Source organism: Lepus europaeus, chromosome 18, assembly GCF_033115175.1.
Source record: "Lepus europaeus isolate LE1 chromosome 18, mLepTim1.pri, whole genome shotgun sequence".
In the NCBI taxonomy this organism is placed as follows: domain Eukaryota; kingdom Metazoa; phylum Chordata; class Mammalia; order Lagomorpha; family Leporidae; genus Lepus; species Lepus europaeus.
This window is the reverse complement of record NC_084844.1, coordinates 13686043-13708825: the sequence shown is the minus strand read 5'-3', so window position 1 is coordinate 13708825 and position 22783 is coordinate 13686043. Positions and strand designations below refer to the sequence as shown.

Below are 22783 nucleotides of genomic sequence, written 5' to 3'. Positions count from 1 at the left end.
GGAGTGATCACGTGACACTCTCTGTGTGTTTTCCCTCTGCACCTGCCTGGGCCTGTGTCCAGATTTCCCCTGAGCCTAACGGCCTCATTCTGACTTGAAAGACCCTATCCTATATAAGTTCACACTCTGAGGCACTGGCGCGTTTCTTTCTAGGGACACAACTCATACCGTGTTCCAGAGAGTCTTCCAGATTCTCCAGGAAAGCCTGTCCTTGCTCAATTGCGTGGCCACAGAGTGCCGAACCCCACAGTGCCTGCTGCTGGCCCCACTGGGTGACATGCAAGTTCTCTGACAGGGATGCCCTGCCCAGCTCCCTTGGCCCCAGGGACTGACTGGTTGGGAACAAGTCAGGCTATGAGATCTTCAGGCTTTCTGGGATTTATAGATTTATCCACAACAAGGTTGCTGGCTCCGGGGGCTGTTGCTGTTCCCCAGACCGGGCAGGTGGCAAACTCAACTCCTGTAGTTAAAGCCCATCTGTATGGAAGGGCTGAGCTGGCGCCAGGCTGTTTCCTTGGGGCCAGATGCACTTAGCTGGCCACCCCTGCCCTCGAGCTCATTTTTAGAAGGCTTCAGCTCCACAGGGTCAGCCACACCTGCCGGCCTCGCCCACCTGGTTCTTGGATCCGGCAGAACCAAGGTGATGCTAAGGGCTTCTTCAATCGTGCAGCTCCCGTGAAACCATGTCCTGTGTTGGTTCCAGTCACCTCGCACCTGGAAGGCGCAAGGAGAAGCCCACAGGGGATGGTGGCCCAGCTGGGGCGGAGCTTACATCTCAGACAGTGACATTCCCTGAGCTATTGAGTCCCCATGATGAATTATACTTTCAGCTGGAACCACAAAATACAACAGGCTTTGCCCTCTTCATTGAAATGAGGTTTTGATAAATGTCAAATGAAACAGGGCTGAGCAAAACTGCCCCAGTCAGGAACTGCTACGTAATGTAACCCTAGGGCCCTGACCTGGGGACCACGTAACGACAGCTATCACAGGTCAGGCATTTTCCTGCATTCTGGAACTTTTCTTGGGGACTCCCAGCTGTTGCAGACACTATTGTCATTGCCCTCCCATGAATGGCCATTCCGACCACGTAAAATTTAGCTCCAATTTACTGCCAGCTTTCTTAAGCTTGAATCATCAGAGGGATATGCATAAAATTGGGGCCAGCGTTGTGGCACAGCAGTTAAGCCACTGCCTGTGATATTGGCATCCCATAGGCACCAGTTCAAGTCCTGGCTGCTCCACTTCCAATCCAGCTCCCTGCTAATGTGTCAGGGAAAACAGCAAAGAGGGCCTAAGTGCTTGGGCCCCTGCCATCCACGTGAGAGACCCGGATGGAACTGCAGGTTCCGGGCTTTGTGGCCATTTGGAGAGTGAATCAGTGCATAGATGTCTCTCTCTCCTTCTTTCTCTCTCTCTTTTTTTTTTTAAACAGACAGAGTGGATAGTGAGAGAGAGAGAGAGAGAGAAAGGTCTTCCTTTTTGCCGTTGGTTCACCCTCCAATGGCCGCTGCGGCCGGCGCATCGCGCTGATCCAAAGCCAGGAGCCAGGTGCTTCTCCTGGTCTTCCATGCGGGTGCAGGGACCAAGGACTTGGGCCATCCTCCACTGCACTCCCGGGCCACAGCAGAGAGCTGGCCTGGAAGAGGGGCAACCGGGATAGAATCTGGCACCCCGACCGGGACTAGAACCCGGTGTGCCGGCGCCGCAAGGCGGAGGATTAGCCTGTTAAGCCACGGCGCCGGCCTCTCCTTCTCTTTTTGTGACTGCCTTTCAAATAAATAAATAGATCTTTTTAAAAAAGGAGCTTTTCAAAGAAGCTGATCGCCAAAGGTGACCTACAGGGAGTAAGTGTGCCTCTTCCTTGGCAATGGGACCAGGGACACCCATGGAGACGGCAGGTTAGTGGCTGGTAGGGCTGGGGCAGACGTGAGGGTGAGACAGTAGGGAGGCGACAGCTAAAGTAAGCAGGTTTTCTTTTGGGGAGGAAAGGTTTCAACATGATCGTGGTGATGGCTGCACACATCTGTGAATATATTAAAATCTGTTGAATTGTGGACCCCAAATGGATGAACATCTATAAAGCTATTTAAAAAAAAAATACAACATCTCAGGCAACTGCAGGGTGTGCTCGAGAACTGACCTGAAACTTAACTGAAAGGTCGCCAGCTACATGTCAGCTTCAAGACAGAAATTTTTAAAAAGCCTCCATTGCAAATCCTTGCCAGAAGTGCTGACTCCTGCTTTGTTAGCAGTTAATATCCAAAGTGCTATTTTTAAAGCATTTGCTCTTGGCATCGGAATACACTGCCCACACGGAGCGATGTGTGCCGGTCCTTGGCAAAGTCTGTTAAAGCAGCTTGGCTGGTAGGGCGGTCTGGTGCTCCTTGAGGTAGAGAAAAAGGTGACGTGGTGGGCGGGGCATCTCCACATGGTCTGCCCCCTTGTCAGTTACCGGTGAAGCCAGAAACACTTGAAATTCGCTGCTCTGAGAAAAGAAAGCAGGAAAGGGGAGCTGCGAGCACACCCCTCAAGATAATAAAAACTGTTTCAAGTTGAGTGGCAGGGACCCAGCTACTTGAATCATCATGGCTGCCTCCCAGGGTCTGCGTTAGCAGGAAGCTGGAGTCAGGAGCAGAGCCAAGCGCGGAACCCAGGCCCCCTGAGCGGTAGCTGAGCTGCTGGGCCACATGCCCGCCTCCCCCAGAAAGCAATTTCGTGATCTGTGGTTTCCAGCCTTGGCGTCAGCCTTGATGCCTTTTAAGGGCTGGGGAGGAGAGGGAGGTGGTCAGAACCAAGGCAAGGATGTTAGACGGGAAAAGTAATCACAGAGCCAATGTTTACTAAGTGCTCGTCTGAGCCACAGCCTGCGCCAAGCTCCTGAGATACATTCTCTCGCTGAATCTTTGAGGTGGAATGAGGACTGTATTTGGTGTTTGTCCCTGGTTCGAGGGACAGAGCTTCTCAAGGCCCTGGCACTTCCTGATGGGACCACCTTCTGTTACTTCCAAGGAGCCCTACCATCTCACCGGAGTTCATGCTAATGAGGTGGCCTCTGGGGATTGGCGGGGTGGCAGAGATTGAATGGTATACATTTTACTTTTGATTTACAAGAATTAATGCCCCGCCACACACAGGCCTGGGTAAGACTGAAGCCAGGACTTGGAAACTCCTGGATCTAGATCTCCCATCTGGAGCCATGGTGGCCGTCTCCCAGGCTTTGTATTAGCATGAGGGTGGAGTCAAGAGCTGGAGCCAGGAATTGAACCCAGGGACTTTGCTGCCAAATGCTGGTTTTATAAAACCTTTGGCCAGGAGATTATTGATGAGAGAGCTACTGAGTTGGTGAACACATGGACTTTGGGATGGTGACACAGAGAGGGCGTGGAAGCTTCGGGAAAAACCCCACCCCACTCTCCTGACCGTAGCTATCTCTTCCATTTGGCCTATTCCTGAGTTGTATCCTTTACAATCAACCAGCAAATGTAAGCAAAGTGTTCCCCTGAGTTCTGTGGGCCATTCTAACACATTATTGAACCTCAGAAATGAGCAGTGGGAATCCTTATAGTCGGGCAGAGTAAGACTGAGCCCTTCAACTTCTACGACCTGATGATAATTCGAGGTAGAAGATTTTAGAATTGAACCGAACGGTCAGACACCCGCCTGGTGTCGGGGACCTGGAGAACAGGTTCGTGTCAGCAAAAACATCCCAGATATAGCCTCCTAGCAAACTCAGGAAATGGACCTACTTACTTCAGGTGTTTTTTTTTTTTTTTTTTTTTGTAATGTTTATTTATTTGAAAGGCAGACTGAGAGAGAAGGAAGGAGAGAAAGAGAGCTTCCATGTGCTGGGTCGCTCCCCGAATGGCCATAGCAGCCAGGTTTGGCTGAAGCCAGGAGCCTGGAACTCCATCTAGGTCTCTTACATTGGGCGGCAGGGACCCATCACTGGCTGCACTGGAAGCTGGAACTGAAGTGGAGCTAGGACTTGAACCCCTGCACTCCAGTCATGGGATGCAAGCACCCCAATAGTTAGCTCTTCACTGCAGATACCCCATTTCCTGTAGCCAGTCTCCTAGAGTCCCGTCTTAGAACACTCCTGGCTCTGGGTTGGGCAGGAAGTAGACCTGCAATGACTCCAAGAATGCCCCTCATCCAACTCTGTAAACTTCCCAGGAAGAGGGAAGGGACGGATGACGGAGCAGTGGGCAGAGGCCCAGGGCCATCTCCTGGCAGGGAGGTCCTGGGAGGTCTGCGGCCTCAATGATAAGCAGCCGCCTGCAGCGTGGAGAGCAGTCTATACTCCTTTTGGTCCCCAGCTGTGGGCCTGGTTCCCAATTCCAGAGCTAAGGAGACGTCTCCCTACCATCCTGTTACATAATGCTCACCAGTTCCTCTTGGCACTAAGAGACACGACTTCCTAGTCCTAGCTCACCCCTACTCAAAATCCATACGGTGGTTCAAGGGCACGCTGGAACAGACCCCACCTCACCACATGCGACTGGAGGAGGCCAGGAACCGAGCACTTGTCAGAGCCAATGGGCCAGCCTCCTCCCAGGAAGAAAGTTTGTCAGGACCTGGCTCCATTTGTCACTGTTGAGCTGGGACTGCCTTCTGTGGGACTGTCCCTACCCACTCTCAATTTAGCAGTGTCCTTTGGACATGAGCTATGAATTACGAAGCATTAAAAGCCTCGATCCACACTGAGGACGCACAATTTGGGTCCTACACAGCTTCAGTTTATTAAGTCAAAAGCTGATAATAGACTAATAAATATTCTGATGAGTTGCAACATAGCAATAGTGATCAGCACTGGATTAGCTGTCTGTCTAGCTTGCTCCTCACCGTACCAGATTATTTAGGGAAACTTGGACCTCCAATGTGTTGAACAGAAACTGGGATGGAGATGTTTAATGAACCAATGAGTCTGTAATTTAAAGGCAATAAAGGATTTCCACTTTCATAACTGGATCAGGTTGTAAATTTATTTTAGCTTTGGAACTCATTTTGTTTCTCCAAATGCAAGATTACTTAGAATCTCAACATACTAAGCAGGTAAAAGTGACGGGGGATGGCGGCATTGTGGCACAGTGGGTTGAACTACTGCCTGCAAAGCTGGCATTTTATATGGGAACTGGTTCAAATCCTGGCTGCTCCACTTCCCACCCAGCTCCCTGCTAGTGTGCCTGGGAAAGCAGTGGAACATGGCCCAGGTGCTTGGGCCCCTGTACTCACATGGGAGACCTGGATGGAGCTCTGGGCTCCTGGTTTCAGCTTTGAGTGGATTCCCTGGCTGTTGCAACCTCCACTACCTGGCATGATGCAGTTCACTCTTTCCCAGGCCCAGGAACACTTCTGTGGGGTCCTGGGTTCTGTGGAGCCCAAGCGAGAAGGGAACTGAACAGGCTGTGGAATGAGACACCTGGGGTTCAATTTCTGCTCTGGCAACCATTGTGTGAACCTGCCCAGCTGTATAACTCCAAGATTATTGTGGGAATGGTAAAATGAGTAGTATTTCCTAATAAGGATCTGTGGATTATTTTGGTTGGGGCCGGGGTGGTCTATGACTTTTTATTTTCTTTTAAGAGTGGGTTCCGGTATTATTCAGTTGTAGGATGGCTAGTTTTAAAAATTATTTATTTGAAAAGGCAGAGTGACAGAAAAAAGGAGGGGCTGGCACTGTGGCACAGTGGATTAAGCCGCCACCTGCAGTGCCAACATCCCATATGGGCACTGGTTTGAGTCCTGGCTGCTCCACTTCTGATGCAGCTCCTTGCTAGTGTGCCTGGAAAAGCAGTGGAGGAGGGCCCAGGTACTTGGGCCCCTGCCACCCATGTGGGAGCCCCAGAAAAAGCTCTTGGCTTTGGCCTGGCCCAGCCTCAGCCATTGTGGCCACTGGGGGAGTGAACCAGTGGACGGAAGACCTCTCTCTCTCTGTAACTCTGCCTTTCAAATAAATAAAATAAATCAAAAAAAGTTCCTTGTATACCATTACATATTTATTTAAAAAAAAAAAGTATAAGGAGAGAGATCGTCTGTCCATCCCCTGGTTACTCAAGTTCCTGCAGCAGTCAGGGCTGGCCCAGGCCAAAGCCAGCAATCCAGCTGGGTCTCCCACGTGACTGTCAGGGACCCAAGGACTTGAGCCGTCACCTGCCGCCTCCTGGAGCCTTGGCAGCAGCAGAGACGGAACTGGATCCTGGAGACTCTGGTACAGGACGTGGGCATTCCCGCAGTGCCTGCCCCGGCATGGCCGCATTTGTGTCTTCTAGACCCAAGCTTGTCCTGGCCAATCCATTATTTTCTGGGATGTGTGCAAAGAGCGGCTTCAGCCAAAGGGTGGGGAGGGGGTTCTGTCAGCTCAGGTAAACGAGGGGCTGCAAAGCCTTCCCTCCTGCTTCTCCCTGTCTTTCCCTGAAGATCCCCCCGCCCCCCCCCGCCTTCGGTAGGCTCAGTGAGGCGTGACGTTAGCGGGATGTGCTGAAGGAGGAAATGAGCCCAAGAGTGGTTTTCTTTTTCTTTCTCTCTCTCTCTTTCTCTCTTTCTTTCTCTCTCTCTCTTTCTCTCTTTCTTTCTCTCTTTCTTTCTTTCTTTCGTTCTTTCTTTCTTTCTTTCTTTCTTTCTTTCTTTCTTTCTTTCTTTCTCTTTCTTCCTTCCTTCCTTCCTCCCTCCCTCCCTCCCTCCCTCCCTCTCTTTCTTTCTTTTTTTGACAGGCAGAGTGGTCAGTGAGAGAGAGAGACAGAGAGAAAGGTCTTCTTTTGCCGTTGGTTCACCCTCCAATGGCCGCAGGCAGAGGATTAGCCTATTGAGCCGAGGCACCAGCCAGGAGTAGTTTTCAAACCCAAGAGCTGCTTCTGCCTGCAGCCTCCCAGAGGGAGCCATCTTCGGCTTGGCCACTGTGGCTTCCTGAGACGCCCGGTAAGTTATTGTCTGAGTCTCAGTTTCTTGACTTATAAATTGGAGGAGATTCTATTCTCCTGGGTGGTTAGGATTAAACGATGTAACTGCATCAGACAACTTAGCCACGGCCTTTATTTTTCTCAAAAGTTCGTTCGTGGCCTTCTAAAGCCACGTTTAGCAGCTCCGTGAGAAATTCGCTGAACACGCTAAGGTCCCAGCTAATGAGCCAGTAATTGTGTGTCTTTCTCTGGGCTCCTTAACAATAAAGATGAAGACAAGCACCTTAATAGCACCTATTCTTTCCTGGATATTTTTGGAGCAGAAACTGAACAGTCGTACTTGGGAGTGTGAATAAATAGAAGTGGAGGTGACAATCACTGGGGCAGGTCTGTCTTCTCAAGGGGAAAAACATCACCTCCAGAACCACCGAGTTGCAGCCAGAGATGGGACGAGACTTGGATGAGGGTGCATCCGAAGTTATCCCTAACTCAGAAGCAACTCAGGAGGAAAACAACACGAGTGTGTGTTAGAATCCACATTAGCACCTGCGAGGGGGGCCCTGGGCCCTACTCTGCAGATGGTTTCAGTTTCCCAGAAGACGGAGTGAAATTCAAAGGCACTGACCCCTCCCTCAGCAGGAAAGGGGAATCTTCCAGGCTGACACTGCTGTCTCCTTCAAAATTAAGGAACAATACAATGGCTCAAACACTTGAACACAGTCAGCAGAGCTCCCTTAGGCAAAGCTTCCCTACCTTGAATGGACAGGAGTAGTGTTAAGTTTCTGCTCCATCAGTCCTTGCGGCCTCAGACTGGGCCTCCTGATCCCAAGGGGCTATCTGTCCAGGAGCTCCTCTATGATGGACCAGTGTTGTGGCACTCAGGGTTAAGCCACCACTTGAGACACTGACATTCGACCTTGGAGTGTTGGTGCAAGTCCCTGCTACTCTGCTTCTTTCCTAAGTAGGCTGGAAGGCAGTGGATGATGGCCCAAGGACTTAGGTCCCTGCCACCCATGTGGGAGATCAGGGTGGTGTTCCTGGCTCCTGGTTTTGGCCTGGCACAGTGCTGGCTATTGTGGTCATTTGGGGAATGAACCGGTAGATGGAAGATCTCTTTCTCTTTTTCTCCCTCTCTCTAACGCTCCTTGTCTTTCAAATTAAACACACACCCCTGATAATTGCCTACATATGATGACATGAGGCTGTTTCCCACACAGAAGCTTGGGTTCCAGCCTAGTGAGGCTGCTGTGGTTGGACTGAGGTGGGGCCCAGGTACTCTATTTTGAATGCTTCCTTATCTGATTTGAGTACGCTGTTCTAGGGCCCAACAAGTTCTGCTGTTTGAACTTAATAAGACTAAAAACAGCAGAGGCCGTGCAGCTGGCCCAAGTCCTGAGCAACTGTGTACTCGTTGCCTGTTTTCTTGAAGGCACAGGAGTTCTCTGTTAGACAGAACTGAAGGAGAGCCTGGTCGCATCTGTTCACTCCTGGCTGAGCGCCTTGGGCCATTCAGTTCTGCTTCCTTCTCTTAATGTCTAAATGTTATTATTATTATTTTTTTTCCTAAAGTACACCTGGTAAGAAGGTTCGTGGCAGACTGTGAGAGAATGCCCAAACTGCCTTGGGTACCATTCTGGGGCTCTGGTACCATGGACTACTCAAACTTGGCCCAATGGGAAGTGTAACTGCTAAGGTTTCTTAGAAGCAAAGTATCAGAGACACGTGCCATTCAGAATACAAGTTCAACAATAACAGAAGTCATAACTCATTTTTTTTTTTCAAAGTCTCAGCAATACAAATGGCTTTCATTTCTGAAGGATCCCGCTGAGCCTGCAGAGGGTCCCAAGATCCTGAGAGCTGGGAGCTACTGGAATATCCCTCTGCTCCTCTTCTCCACATGTGATACCAAGTGGAAAGCGACACACAAGCACACTCCCATTGCAGTTCCCAAAGATGCATGGCTTCCACTGAGTCACGGTTCCTGAAACCCATCTGGCTGACCTCAATGCCAGGTCAAAGTCGGGAGAAAGCAGCCTTTATTAAATGCTTACTGCATGCCGGGAGTTGTGCTGGTTGTCTTCTACTTCTTACCTTGCCGTGCCTTTGACGTCCTCTCATCTTATCTCTCCATCCGTCCCTTCTTCTGCAGGGAAGAAAGGACTCAAGATGCAGACTTGATGACAGTGAAGTGTGCTGTGATCAGCTGGGAGGCCTCCTGGAGCCAGGGCCCCTGATCACATTAGGGTTGAGTCATCTCTGGACACGGAACGCATGGGCGGGGAATCCTGATTCATAGGTTGAGGGGTTATCTTTTGCACAGATCCCTCTGTGACAAGCCCAATTGTTTCACCCTTTTGTGTTTTGCTTGGATGGATTCTTCCATCTCTGGTCTGTTCCTTTTGCAACATGGAGCCCCTTCCCTAAGGGCTCCTCCTACTGACTCAACAACGTGCTGCACAGTCAGCAAGCCCATTCCTGGAAGAGACTCAGAACTTCTGGTTTCGATCTGGTGTTCAGGAATTCATTTGCCTTGGTTCTGTTTGACCTACTTGGTCTGGTATTTCACTATCAAATCCAGTTGGTGAGATCTGTGATGGCTGCTCTGGGCATGGACTTCTGGGAGACCTCATTCATGCAAATTACTACAGCAGTTTAAATTGCTTTTTTCCCCTTCCCTTGAAAACACATCCTCTAGGATGGAGTTGCGCACTACCATTTTCTTAGTACCCCCGATAAAAGTCAGCTTTGCTCAAAACCTGGAGGAACCTCCACACTATGAGGCTGAGGAGGGAGCAATGGTTCTGAAAATCAGCAAGAGGCATGGCACTTCAGCAAGACTTGGGCTCCCAACTTTCCCTGAGAAGGGAGGAGGTCTGGAAGAGAACAGCTATTTGTCCCTTGGGCAGTGAACTGCCCACTACTGGGAGAGAATGACGAAGCCGGGGTTGTTGAGGACCCAGCTGTTTAATGACCTTTCATTTCCAAATGTCCTAGGCAATCCCAAATCATTATTGCTGCCAAGATGGTGGTGGTGGGGAGCAGGGGATTTGCTAGTGAAACAGCTGTCTCTTCAGTCTCCCTTTGAACTTCAGTTTGTTCCCATACAAGCATGAGTCGGGGGTAACTCAGTGTAACCTCAGAGTGAAGGCGATTTGGCCAAATCTGGGAAGATTTAAACCCATCTACCCACTGACTCAACATTTCTTTTGCAGAATTTATTTTATAGAAATATTAGAATACCCCAAAAGAACCTAAGAGGGGTGGGCCTTTGGCCTGTCCATTAAGCTGCCAGTTAAGCTCTGACTTTCTCTTTCACCAATATAATTAAATATTTAATGAAAAATATACTTAGGAATATTTCAGTAATAGCAGAAGGATGGAAACACCCTTTTAAATATCCACCAGTGGGGGCTGGCTCTGTGGCGTAGCAGGTTAAGCCACTGCCTGCAGCGTTGGCATCCCATGTGGGTGTCAGTTCAAGACTCGGCTGCTCCACTTCCAATCCAGCTCTCTGCTATGGGCTAGGAAAGCAGTAGAAGATGGCCCAAGTCTTCCTGGTCAGGCTGACCAGATCCCAGCGCCCAAATACAGGAAGCCACCCAGCCACTGGCTGCTGGGTCTGGGGCCCACTGCCTTTCGATGCTGTGACCTTGGACAGATGTACAGAATGTGGTCCAGCTCATGAAGCCCTCGGAGAGGGGAAAAGGAAAAGCACGCCGGTTTCCCAAGAGATTGCCCTGGCTCTTCCCGCACCTGCAGGACGGTGTTGGTGATGATGCCGCTGGCGCCACCCTGCTCTCCTGGAGTCACCAGACAGCGGGCCCCTTGGGAAATGGCTTCTGCATGATTGCTCTAGCGCCCAGAGGAGCAGGTGAGAGATTCTGTGCTGAAAAACGCTCTCTTTCCTTCTCGCATAACTTTCCCCATAGCCTACTGCAAGGGCCTGTGTACAGAGGCCACCACCATGCACTAGCAGCAACTGGACCCCACAAGGCAGAGGGCTCAGAGCCCTGTGCTGCTGCGACAGCTGCTGGGGACCTCTTCTCTCAGTTCTCTCATCTGCAGGCTTCCCACCCCCAGTGTCCAAGCTTCTCACTGGGGATCATGTTGCTCTCGGACACTTCTTCTCTGCCCCCTGGCCCCCATGGTGGAAGAAAACTCTTATTATCCAAGAGGCACTCAGCCCCAGTAACTTGGAACCCACTGCAGAACCACGGCGTTACTCTCGGAAAGAAACCTATGGACCGAGGAAAGGTAGGGAAAAAGTGACAATGACAACATGACAGTATGCTGAACTCACCACGCCCCTCAGCATGAGGCGCTGTGTTAAATCTGGCCATTTGGAGAAAACTGAAAATCTTTACTACCCTCCACTGCCAAGATGCAGACCAAAATGAAAATATTTTGCATTTGAAGCAGCCAAGTGGTTTGGAGGAAGCACTTTGTACCCAAGGGTTCAGCTGAGAAGGAAAATATTTACTAGTTTGTCCCCTCTGCTCCCTGTCTGGGGCCCACTGTACTTAGCAAGCAGCATTTAATCTCTCATCTGTGACAGTTATTGGAAAAGTTAGATGTATTTTTTCTTGTTCTGCTCTCTGTCCCTTAAGAGAGAAATCAACAGCTACTTAGATTGGTGTGGCCAATGAATGGGCTGTCAAGGATGTCTTGATCCGGGAAGATGCTGGTCCAAGACCTGGAGGCTGAGACCAAAAGGTTCACACCTTTGCCTCGCGGCTCAGGGCGAAAGTTCTGAATCAAACCCTGTCTACAAGGTCCTTCTGTGTTGTCCGGTTCAACCACTTTGGGGCTGCAGCTTCCGCAACAGCCCGCATGCTCCCTCTTTTCCTCATTGTCACCTGAGTTCAGGTGACAGGAAAATTGCCATGCTGTATTGATCACAAGCAAGCTGGAGAAACCTTGGCATCCTCCCAAATGAAGGGAGACAGCAATTTCCTTATCTGTGACAAGTAGGTCGAGTTTAAAAGGCAGTAGAGAGTAAACCCTTTGAAAGTTGACCCAGTCCGGTCTTTGTAGCCACCTGGTAAACATGCAACAAAAATGCTAACTACAGAAATTCATGAATGAGTCTTGCCGATGACAGGTGTTACTAAATTTCCTTCTCTTGGATTGGTTTATATCAAAGCTTCTGGATCCTGGCACAGCTGACATGCTGGGTTGGAGACTCCCCTGTGCATTGCAGGATGTTTAGTGGTATCCCCGCCCTGTACCTGCTGGATGCCATAGCCTTCTGCTCCCAGTTGTGACAATCAAAAATCTCTCCAGACACTGCCGGATGTCCCTGGGGGCACAAAACCGCCTCCGTGTGAGATCCGCCCGGTGCAAGCCTCCTCTGCTTTTCCTTTACGTAAGCCTATGAAGATTTGAAAAGCCAAAGCACAAAACACCCTCTGCTTCTAAATCTTCTCCACGAGGGAATGGAAGTCTGTCTGAAAACGTAGCAGCTGTGCAGGCCCCACGCAAGCATAGCTTGTGTCTTGGGAAGAGCTACAGGTGGTAGCACCTAGGGGGGCCCAAACAGATGCCATCTCCTCTGGTCACCTCCATCACAGGACGGAAGCCAAGCCTGGGGAGCAACTGCAGTGGACCCAGGAGGCAGAGTCCTGCACTTGACCTTGGGCTACACACAAGGCCTGAGTTAGCTCTCTCTCTCAGCCTGACTTCCAGAACCGGTGGGGTGATGAGATTCGCTCTTGCCTCTCGTAACTGCCCACTCGTGACTGTCTTACCAGCGCAGTCTTACGTAGCAGGCATGCTACAACTCATCGCACAGAGTTCCGCGTTCCTCACCGGGATCTTCACCTTGAAATCTTGGCAGAGCCTCAGAGAGGCGGGATGGAAATCTTGGCAGTACCAAGAAGCCACATACCCACTGCATACCAAGGACAACCTGCTCGGATTTTGGCTTCCCCCGTCTGCTACTCAGTGGGGCTGATGAACGCCAACCATGTGACTCAGCACGCGTTGTGATTCTCCTCGGGGCAGGGTCCTGGTGCTTTGCGTTCACTAATGGATGGCTCGCTCTCTGCCTGAGAACTCACACAGATTTTCCTTCTTTTTAAAAACAACACAGCACTGGCCTGCAGGGGCCTCCAATGGATACGCACATCAAACTCTAAGAGGCTCCTGGGAGCTGCATCTCGGGCCCTTGATTTGGATAGCAAACAGCAGCACTGCAAAATGAGAATAAGGAGTGCCGGGCGGGGCCATCAGCTGATCCGAGTCCCCAGAGTGTCCTTTCGATTCCCTGGTTAGTGGTGGCACAAGGGCCGCCAGGCGGGAGGCTGCCCGCCAGTGGAAAATTCCCAGCTCTGGTCACCTTAATGAGAGAGGCATTCTTGACTGTGTAGCTTGGAGGTTTCCAGGGAGAAAGGAAAAAAGAAAGTGTTTCAATGCCCTCCTTCAGCCTGGGTGGCAGCGTGTGTGACAGCAGCTGGGTGGTGAGGAGTACCCCAGATAACCTTGGTCTGGATTCATCGGCATCAACAAAAAACTCAGGGCACAGTGACCCCCCCTGCGGTGCTCAGACTTTTCCTGCTGCTGACACAGTCAACTTGCAGAGATGGGTTGGAAGGAAATGCTTAGAAAGTCGCTTGCCTTAGATTTAAAAAGTGAAACAAAGACGACTGACGCACGCGTGCTGGCTTAACTGGCAGCAGATCCGTTCTGTCGGATGGCGCTCACCGCCCTCACGGCTGGAATCGGAATACAAGGTCCCTGCCTTCACCCAGGCATTCCACAGCGGCGAGTGAGGTCTGCTCGGGGCTGGTGTGGAGTGGCCACTGGGGTGGGGATGAGGAAGAGGCGGCTCTGATCTTCTTGGAGGTCATGACATAGCTCTGCGCTAGCAGGAGTTAGCATGATCTGGAAGTCAAAGACGCTAACGCTGCTGGCCTCCAGATCGTGGGTCAGGGGAGCAGCGGACCCAGGAGAGCTCACAAGGAGGGAGACACGTTTGAGCTGAGCCCCAAAGGTGGGCAGTGAATGACAGGGCCGGGTTTCACTTTAGAGGGAAGCTCTCGCGGTGTGGGAAGGAGGTGTCAATAATTCACAGTGTGCCGAGTAGAATTTTATTTGGAAATATTTTGCCTTCTGAATTGGTAGTCTTTCTTATTCTGGGCCCTCGGCATATTTATGGAAGACCCAACAATGGAACCAGCCTGCAAAACTCACTGCTCTCCTCTCTGGTGGGTTCCGACTGCACTCTGGGATTCTGGGAGTCAAGTGGGGGAGGGGGGCGGGGGGCACACGGGAGTCCCCCAGGGCATGCTTTGTCTTGGATTTTTTTTTTTATTTTTTATTTTTTATTTTATTTTTGACAGGCAGAGTGGACAGTGAGAGAGAGACAGAGAGAAAGGTCTTCCTTTTGCCGTTGGTTCACCCTCCAATGGCCGCCGCGGTAGCACGCTGCGGCCGGCGCACCGCGCTGTTCCGATGGCAGGAAGCAGCCAGGTGCTTCTCCTGGTCTCCCATGGGGTGCAGGGCCCAAACACTTGGGCCATCCTCCACTGCATTCCCTGGCCACAGCAGAGAGCTGGCCGGCCTGGAAGAGGGGCAACCGGGACAGGATCGGTGCCCCGACCGGGACTAGAACCCTCCGCAAGGCGGAGGATTAGCCTAGTGAGCCGCGGCGCCGGCCTGTCTTGGATTTTAAGGCGGGCTCTGGAAGATGTTTGTCACTCCTTGCTGTCTAACTGCCAGGTCTGTGAGAGAGGAATTCAGCCTGTGACACAGGCCAGCAGGTCCTCTGGGGAGCAGTACTGGACAGAGTGTGTAGGCTGACTCTCTTTCTCCCACATCCACTGGGATCCCCAAGACTCCAGGACATCCAGGGGTGGCTCTGAGCGTGAGAGCCGAATCCGCAGTTCATTTGTCCCCAGGGTTTCCCAGCCTGGGTGCTTCTGACATTTGGGGCCAGATCATGGTTTATTGTGAGGGCTGCACTGTGCTTTAGAGATGTGTAGCAGCATTTCTGGCCTCCACCTGCTAGACACCAGTAGTAGAATCTCCCAAGCTGTGACAACCAAAATGTCCCCAGACATTGCCATGCATCCTTATGGGACAAAGTCGCCCCTGGCTGGGACTGTTCCAGAGGCCGGTTTTCTGCCCGGTCATCTATTTCCATTTGGTTTCCCATTCCATCTCGCTCGCTCTCTCAGCACCATTCAGCACAACCGGTCTCCTTCTCCCTCATGGAGGCTGCACCTCTGGGTGCCCCTCCAGGTTCGCTTCCTAACTCTCTGACCTACTCTTTGTAGATTCGCGGTGCCTCCCTCCCCCCGCCCCATCCTCTTCCTGCTCTCCAAATGCTGCCAGCCTTTAAGGCTCGGGCCTGAACCCCTTCTCTGTTTCACGCTCTGTTTTCTCCCTCCCATCTCTTCCAGGGATTCTAAGTATCTTCTGCCTGCCAAATGCTCTCCAAGTTGTCTCCAGTTCAGACACTCACCTAGGTTCTAAATGCACCTCTCGTCGGCATCACACATTCCAGCCACCTTTCTCCAAAATCCATTCCTTGTCTCAAATTCTCATTTCACTGAACGGCACCTGGGTCTATTTGCTGCTCCAGCTTGAATTCCCAGGGTCATCCTGACTCCTGTTCTCTCAGCCCAACACCCAGTCCATGACAATCTCAACACCCTGCACCTCCCTGTCTTTGCTGCCAATCTTCTAGTTCAAGCCAACACATAACCTGAGTAGCCAGTGATGTAAATAAATCCAGTGGCCTCCATGGTCTCCTGCCTTCCACCTCTCCACCCAGTGCAATCTTCGAAGAGCATACATTGGATCACAGGATGCTCTGGGTTCTTTCTTTTTAACACATATATTTATATATTTGAAAGGCAGAGCAAAAGAATGAGAGGGAGAGATGGACAGATTGGTCTTCCATCCTCTGGTTCACTCTTCAAATGCCCCAACAGCCAGGTCAGGGCCAAGCTAAAGCCAGGAGCCAGAAACTCCATCCTGGTCTCCCTCACGTGTGGCAGGGGTTCCATGTACTTGGGCCAGGCACATTGGCAGGAAGCTGGATCACGAGTGAAGTAGCCAGGCGTCAAGTGCCACTGTGTTGGAATCGCAGGCTACGGCTTCACCAGCCATGCCACAACACTGGGAACATGGCTTCCATTTCTTTTGCTTGCCTTTGAATAACAGCTGAGTGTCCCCCAAATAGCCCCTCCCTCCTCTAACGCCACTCTTGGCCTTGGTGCTGCTGTCGCCACACGGGCCTTCTTTTGTTCCTTACCTACACGTGGGACCCTCCACCTGCCACGCTGTCCCCTGGCTCTTTTCATCTTGCCGGCTTGGCACTGCCCTTTTTGCTTGTGGAATCTCTCTCCTGGTCCCAAACTCTTACAGTGAGTTTTCCTATCTGAGTCTCTCTCCATACCCTTCCTGCTCGCACGTGCGACACCTAACTCCCTACACACCCACATGATGGCGTCTTGGTGGTTTGGCTCCCCTGGTAGAGTGGAAGTATCACAAAGGGAGGAACCCCCAGTGTCTCTGGCTCCTTGCTACGTCTCCATCTGGCCATCCGAGGTGACAGCCAGTGACTGCTCAGCAAATACATACTGCTCGAATGATTTACCACCTCCCACTTCCTAGATGAAAATGCATCTTGGGAAGGCCACGACCCATGCAGAGAGGATGAAGGTGCTCACGGCTGGCTCAGAGAGGCGTGAAGGAAGAGCTCCTGGAAGGCCTGGGTCAAGGCAAAGGTGCTTCTAGTGGCGGGGCTTGGCGTCACAAAGCGCGTGGAATGAGCCAGGCACCTGCTGGCTCAAAGCCGGCCTTATTGATAGCTTCACTCACGGTCCCTGTGTGTCCCAAGATCTCCCATTCCATCAGAGAGAGCTCCCCCCCAGGACCAGGCAGTTCCAAACCATTGCACTCCAAGACGCAGAGCTGAGATGGGCTCAGAGATTTCCGGCAACACTGTCTTTCTGGAAGGCCCAGGATGTCCAGGTAGGACAGAGCCCCCTCGGCCCAAGCAGCCACGGGAAGGGTTGGCAACAGCTTCACCCAGGAATCATTGAAGCCCCATAAGTACTGGCGGCATTGACCTGACCCTGAACGAGTATCTCAGGGCTGGCATAGGGGATTAAGCCACTGCCTACAATGCCAGCTTCCCATATGGGCATTTGTTCAAGTCCTGGCTGCTCCACTTCTGATCCATGTGCCTGGGAAAGCAATAGAAGACCTCTCCCTCTCTGTCTCTCCATCTTTTAGGCCTCCCCAGCTGGGCCCTTCCAGGGACAGTCGCTGGAGAGCACACAGCTACAGTTATGCAGCTAAGCATTTGCTAAGATCGGTTATGATTTTTTTTTTAATCAAACAACTCCCAACATGTAGAGGCCAAAAAACTCCTGAAGCACACGGGGAGCCTGGTTTGTGTAAGGGTGGAATCCACGTTTCGTGGGCTTACCTATTCTCTCTTCAGTCAGCTTTACTGGATCTGAGAGGAGTTTCAAGGTCCATGTGTTAGAGCTCAAGGACGAGTCTGAGGCCCTGATCCAAACATATTGGATTGGCTGCATGTTGCTAAACAACAGAAATAGCCCACATCTGCTGTGGGAGCTGGGCTGGGGCGGTATTTACAAGTGGGTCACTCGAGTTCCACCAGCAGTCATTAATAAAATACTAATGGGATATAAATGGCCACTCGCACCAAGCACAAAGGTAGAACTAAAGCAAAGCACAGCTTCTGGTAGGGTAGGGACTGTAGGGAATGCTATTTTCAGCCAAAAGACGCAGCCTGCGTGAAGGAGTTTGCTATTCTGAGACAGGTTCTGGGCCGAGATGAGCCATCAAAGTTTCAAAATTTGATTGAGGATTTTCTGTATGTTAACCCCTAGAGACATAAATAAACACAGTTCCTGCCTCACAGGGCAGGCGGCTGGCGAGCCAGGCTGCTGTTCAGAAAGGCTGGGGTGCCGCGTGGCTCAGCCCTGCACATGTTGATGTTGGCCAGAATGATCTGGGGACAGGAAAAGTCAATCGAAATGGAGTGGCAGCCAGGGCCAGGGATGGATCCTGAGGAGCAATGATTTAATTTTGAGAGCCACATTAAAGAACCCAGCGAGGTGTGAGATCAAAGTGAATCAACACAGACACAGAAGGAAGTCTCCCACATCAGGAGGGACTTAATGCACCTCTGTTGAATGAATGAATGAATGAATGAAGAATGAACAAGTGAATCTCTGCTACACGGCCCTGCATCCATTGCTTACCTCCGATTCTTTGTAGTAGCGTTCTGGAATTTCATCACAGGCAATATCGATAAAGCAAACTTCTCTCTCCAGGTCTTTGGCTTCATTGTCAAAAATCTGCAAGAACAGAGCAACATATCAAAGGTTACTGATGCCAGGTGGCCTGCAAGGTGCCCGTGGGTTGGCGTCACTGTGCCCCCGGCTGGCGCCTTCACCTGCCACGGAATGTGCGAGAATCATCAAAGGCTTTTTTCTTTTTATTCACTGCTTAGGTTTTGTCACACCAGAGGCAGGTGTAGCATCAATCCCCACTTGGTAAGGGGTAGAAGAAAAAGTGGGCTGTTTTTAGAAGTTCAGGAGTGAGGAAATGAATCTCTTCCAAAAAAATCTCTTCCCAAACCTGCCGTCTGCTGGTTTTTGGCAGTTAATCAGAACAGGGAAAGGGAAGAGGCACGGACGGAACGCGGTGGAGCCAGCCGAAGACTTAGAGAAGAAAAATGTCTACATGTGTTTTCATTAAATTGTTCATATATATCTAATTTCACAAGTAACACAGGCTCGGTGTAGAAAAACAGAGATGGGCATAAAGAGGAAAACAAGCCACAAACCCCTTACCCACGGAGAGACGGGCACGCTTTTCTTGACCATCCAAGAGGACTCTGTCCTTGACAGATGCAGGGCTCATGAGGTCTACAGCACTAAGATACTGAAACCGCTTTTTGCCAGCTTATTTTGGGTTCAGCTGGTCCAGAGTGCCCGCTACTTGCTTGAACAATTGAATAAATCAATACAAGGCAAGACAGCCACAATACAGAGATACTAACTTTGGTGGAAGGATCAGGTTCCTGTAGCCTTTTCTCACCGGCATCTCTCTGGTCTAAAGGTAACAACCACCCTTCTGAAGAATGGTATACAGATCAAGTCGGGCAAACCGCTCGAGCCTTGCAGGAAATCATTGCTGTGTTCAACCGTCAGGGAACTTCACAATAAATATTTTTGCAAGAGCAGGGTGGTTGAAGCCAAAGAAAACTGCCTTGACTAGAATCGGTGCCTCTTAACAGCAACAGGAGCTCCCCCTTCCCATACCCCGACAGCACTGGGGAGACTATATGCTCGACTTTTCTCCAATTGAAATGCTTAGCTCTTTCCAAATGCTCTCCACATACTATGTGTGCCGGTAATCACCCTCCAAGTCTGCTGTTGCCCTGCCGCCTGTTTTGGCGCGTGAAATCTCTAAATCTGTCCAGGGCGATGGACTCCCCAGGCTGGCCCGTGGGAGCCACTGCATTTTCCCCTTGAAGGCAGAGAAAGATTGCTTCTTGGATCAGCCCTGATTCCTTCCTCTGCCACTTGAAGTCAAGTGCCTGGGGACACTTCTAACGTGTTTGGGGGCCACAGGTGGATTGCTTTGAAATGGAACAAACAAGTTCAAGTCTGAGCGGAGAAACACGTTGTGGAATGAAATCCTGGGTCTCAGAGCCCCTCTCTGTCTCATTTAAGTGTGAGCCATGAGAAGAAAGACAGGTGCCTCATTAAGAAGACAAAACTGAACACTGGGGGAGGAGAATGAGCTCCCAGAGAATAAATTACAAAGGAAGTTTGACATTTATTGGTGCTAAAACTTACAGAGCCAAAGAAAGGGGATCCAAGGGGGTTAAGAGAGCTGTTGACAGGCCGCGTGGCTTTACCTAATTTAATTTGAGCACTTTTGAGCGCCCGTTGTGCCAGTTATCACGTTATTGCCTCTCAGCTCTAAATCCACCCTCAGCCTGTGTTCCCAGACAATGGATTGGCGCCTGGAAGCGCTTCTCCTTTATACCGAGCACGGCGCTAAGCCTCGTCAGTAGAGGGCGCTAGAGAGACACCACAGGCAGAAGGGGCCATCTCTTCCAGGTTTGGCTCCTGCTCGGGGGCACAGCCTGTAGGTGGAGACTTTGAGTGGTGCTCTGCCCAAGCTGCGAGCCTCGAGGGCAGAACTGCTCAGCGACCTTGCAGCCTGGCGTGGGCCCAGGAACGACTTCTTTGTTGCCCTCCTGATTTGGGCACTGTGTGCGCCAGGCTGTGCACTGGCAGCGTGCCCTGACAACCTCTACACACCTGTCCACCAAGCTCATCTTGGTGTGCCCCAGAGGGCCTTCTGCTGCCCAGAGATGATGAATCAGCTCTGGTTTAAGCAACTCCGTTAAGTTCTCTGCTATTCTATGGGCTCCAACCATTCCTTCTCCGGGGAAGTCTAAACCCTAGCCACAGAGAGCTGGTCCTCCCACGTGTACCCTTCTCGGGTATTCTCTCAGCCTTAGGGCACTCTTTAGAGTTCTCTTTACATCTTTAGCATTGCTCTTATCAAACATCAATAATTCCTTGTATTATGTTCCTCTGGTTGGAATTGTGTGGTTTCTGTCTCCTGGTTGGACCCGACTGACCTACTGGCCACAGAGTGTTGCCCTAGGCTTTAGGAACCACAAAGATGACAAGAGTTGGGCATCGAGTGGGAGAAAGAGAGACTGGGAAGCTCTCACCAAAAACACAAAGCAGAAGAAAGTAAGCACTACTCAAGTCAGGAAAGAAGACACTATAGAGCTAGGGAGAGGCGCCATGGCTGTTACTCAACACCATCACTCAAGGTCATCAGTCAGTCCGTGTCTGCAGTGTCCCCCACTGGGCTCTCCCGCTGCCTCTTAGCACTCGATGAAGAAGATGGCTATCAGCCCAGAGTGCTTCCTGCTTCTTTCTAGAAAGATGAAGTCAGAATCTGGTTTTCCTCCTGCTTCTTATAAAATGTAGCCGTCACCGAGAACTTCCCAAACCTTCGGGGCTCTTGGGCTCCTTTACCTGGTGGCCAAAGCTTCAGGAGGTTCCCCTGGGCTCCCTCCAGGGCAGTCTTGGGTATCCTCGGTTGACAGGGTGCTTGCTCCTCGTGCCGAAGTCCGTGCCATGCCAAGCACAGGAAAGCCACCTTTACTTGAACTGTGCAGGAAACATTTCAGGGTGGAGTTACACTCCTTGGACAAAGCCGCAAAAAGCCGGCGCCGTGGCTCAACAGGCTAATCCTCCGCCTTGCGGCGCCGGCACACCGGGTTCTAGTCCCGGTCGGGGCACCGATCCTGTCCCGGTTGCCCCTCTTCCAGGCCAGCTCTCTGCTGTGGCCAGGGAGTGCAGTGGAGGATGGCCCAAGCGTTTGGGCTCTGCACCCCATGGGAGACCAGTATAAGCACCTGGCTCCTGCCATCGGAACAGCGCGGTGCACCGGCCGCAGCGCGCTACCGCGGCGGCCATTAGAGGGTGAACCAACGGCAAAGGAAGACCTTTCTCTCTGTCTCTCTCTCTCTCTCACTGTCCACTCTGCCTGTCAAAAATTAAAAAAAAAAAAAAAAAAAAAAGCCACTGTGAGGACCTCCACATGCTCTTCAGGCTTGAGATCACGGGTCACTTCCCAATAAATAATCAATCTCCCAGTGATTCAGCTGTTTTCGAAGATGCTCGAGGGCACTCAGTGAATGCAAAGTTGGCAGAATGCATTAGCTTCTGCTTTCCCAGTAGTAACCCGGGGCAGGAACATTGCTCACTAACTGATCTTCATTTCCGGCCATGAGTACGGGTTCTGTTTCTGTGGCCATAAGCATCCTCATTCCTCATAATTCCCAAGATAGGGCTCAGCATGGAGTGGAAACCTCTTGAGCCTGGGCAATGGGTCCTACGTTGGGAGTTGGGAGAGCTGGTTTGAATCCAGTAACTTCTCTGTGTAACCCGGGGCGAGCCCCTGCATCTGCTGCGGGCTTCCAGGACCTTATCTCTAGTTTAGATGGATGGGGGTCAGGGAGGCTGTGAGACATCCAGGAATGAAGGCCGATCTTGGGGAGGCACATTTTTTGGGACAGGAGGATTGACCATTTTCATCTGACTATCAGAGAGATCTCTGGTGCCTGTTTGAGTCTTGGCTCTGCTGCTGATTCCAGCTTCCTTCTCATGTGCACCCTGGGAGGCAGCAGGTGAGGCTGAATTCCTGTCATTCCCATGGGAGACCCAGATGGAGTTCCAGGTCCTGGCTTTGGCTTGGCCCTGCCCTGTCTGTTGTGGGCATTTGAGGAGTGAATTGGCAGATGGGAACTCTCTGTGTTTCAAATAAAACAACAACAAAAAAATGAGTTAAAAAAAATAAGACATCTGTGGCCCTGTTGAAGTTGAAACCAAGTGACCCAGATGACCACTCAAATTCCTTCCAGTTAAAAAGCCTGTGATGTTAACTGTGGCCTCTGGGTCACATTCGTCCCCTAAGCCTTGCTCCTTTGGTTTGTTGCTTCTCTGTCCCTTCACCCCACAGCCAGCCAACTTGCGTGGTGGTCAGAGAGACTGCAGTAGGGACATGGGAGGTGGCGGCGGTCATGGTGTAGCATCACTGGAGGGCACAGCCAGGGTGAAAGTCTGATCTTCACGCTCAGCGAAGGGCAGCGTCCCCAATGAACACACAGACCAGACAGAGGCTCAGTCAGGCCCCAGAGGACACACTCAGTGAAAGGAACGAATGCATCCAGGCTTCCCAGGGCTTCCCAGGGCGCAGGGCAGCAGCCGCTGGCACTCTGGCCCCACCCCCGGTTCTTGGAGGTGGAGTAAGGATCCACTGAGATGGTTTCAGGATGAGGTGCACCAAGCCAGAGCCTC

The 22783-nt window shown here is 51.3% G+C and overlaps 1 protein-coding gene across 1 annotated transcript in view; it reads right to left on the bottom strand.

The window, feature by feature from the left end:
* The window catches only part of PITPNC1 (phosphatidylinositol transfer protein cytoplasmic 1), a 268978-nt gene that overhangs the window by 31228 nt on the left and 214967 nt on the right, over positions 1-22783 (bottom strand). The window contains exon 6 of the mRNA XM_062175555.1: positions 18146-18241. Coding sequence (XP_062031539.1) covers positions 18146-18241 — 96 coding nt within the window. The remainder of the gene's footprint in view (positions 1-18145; positions 18242-22783) is intronic.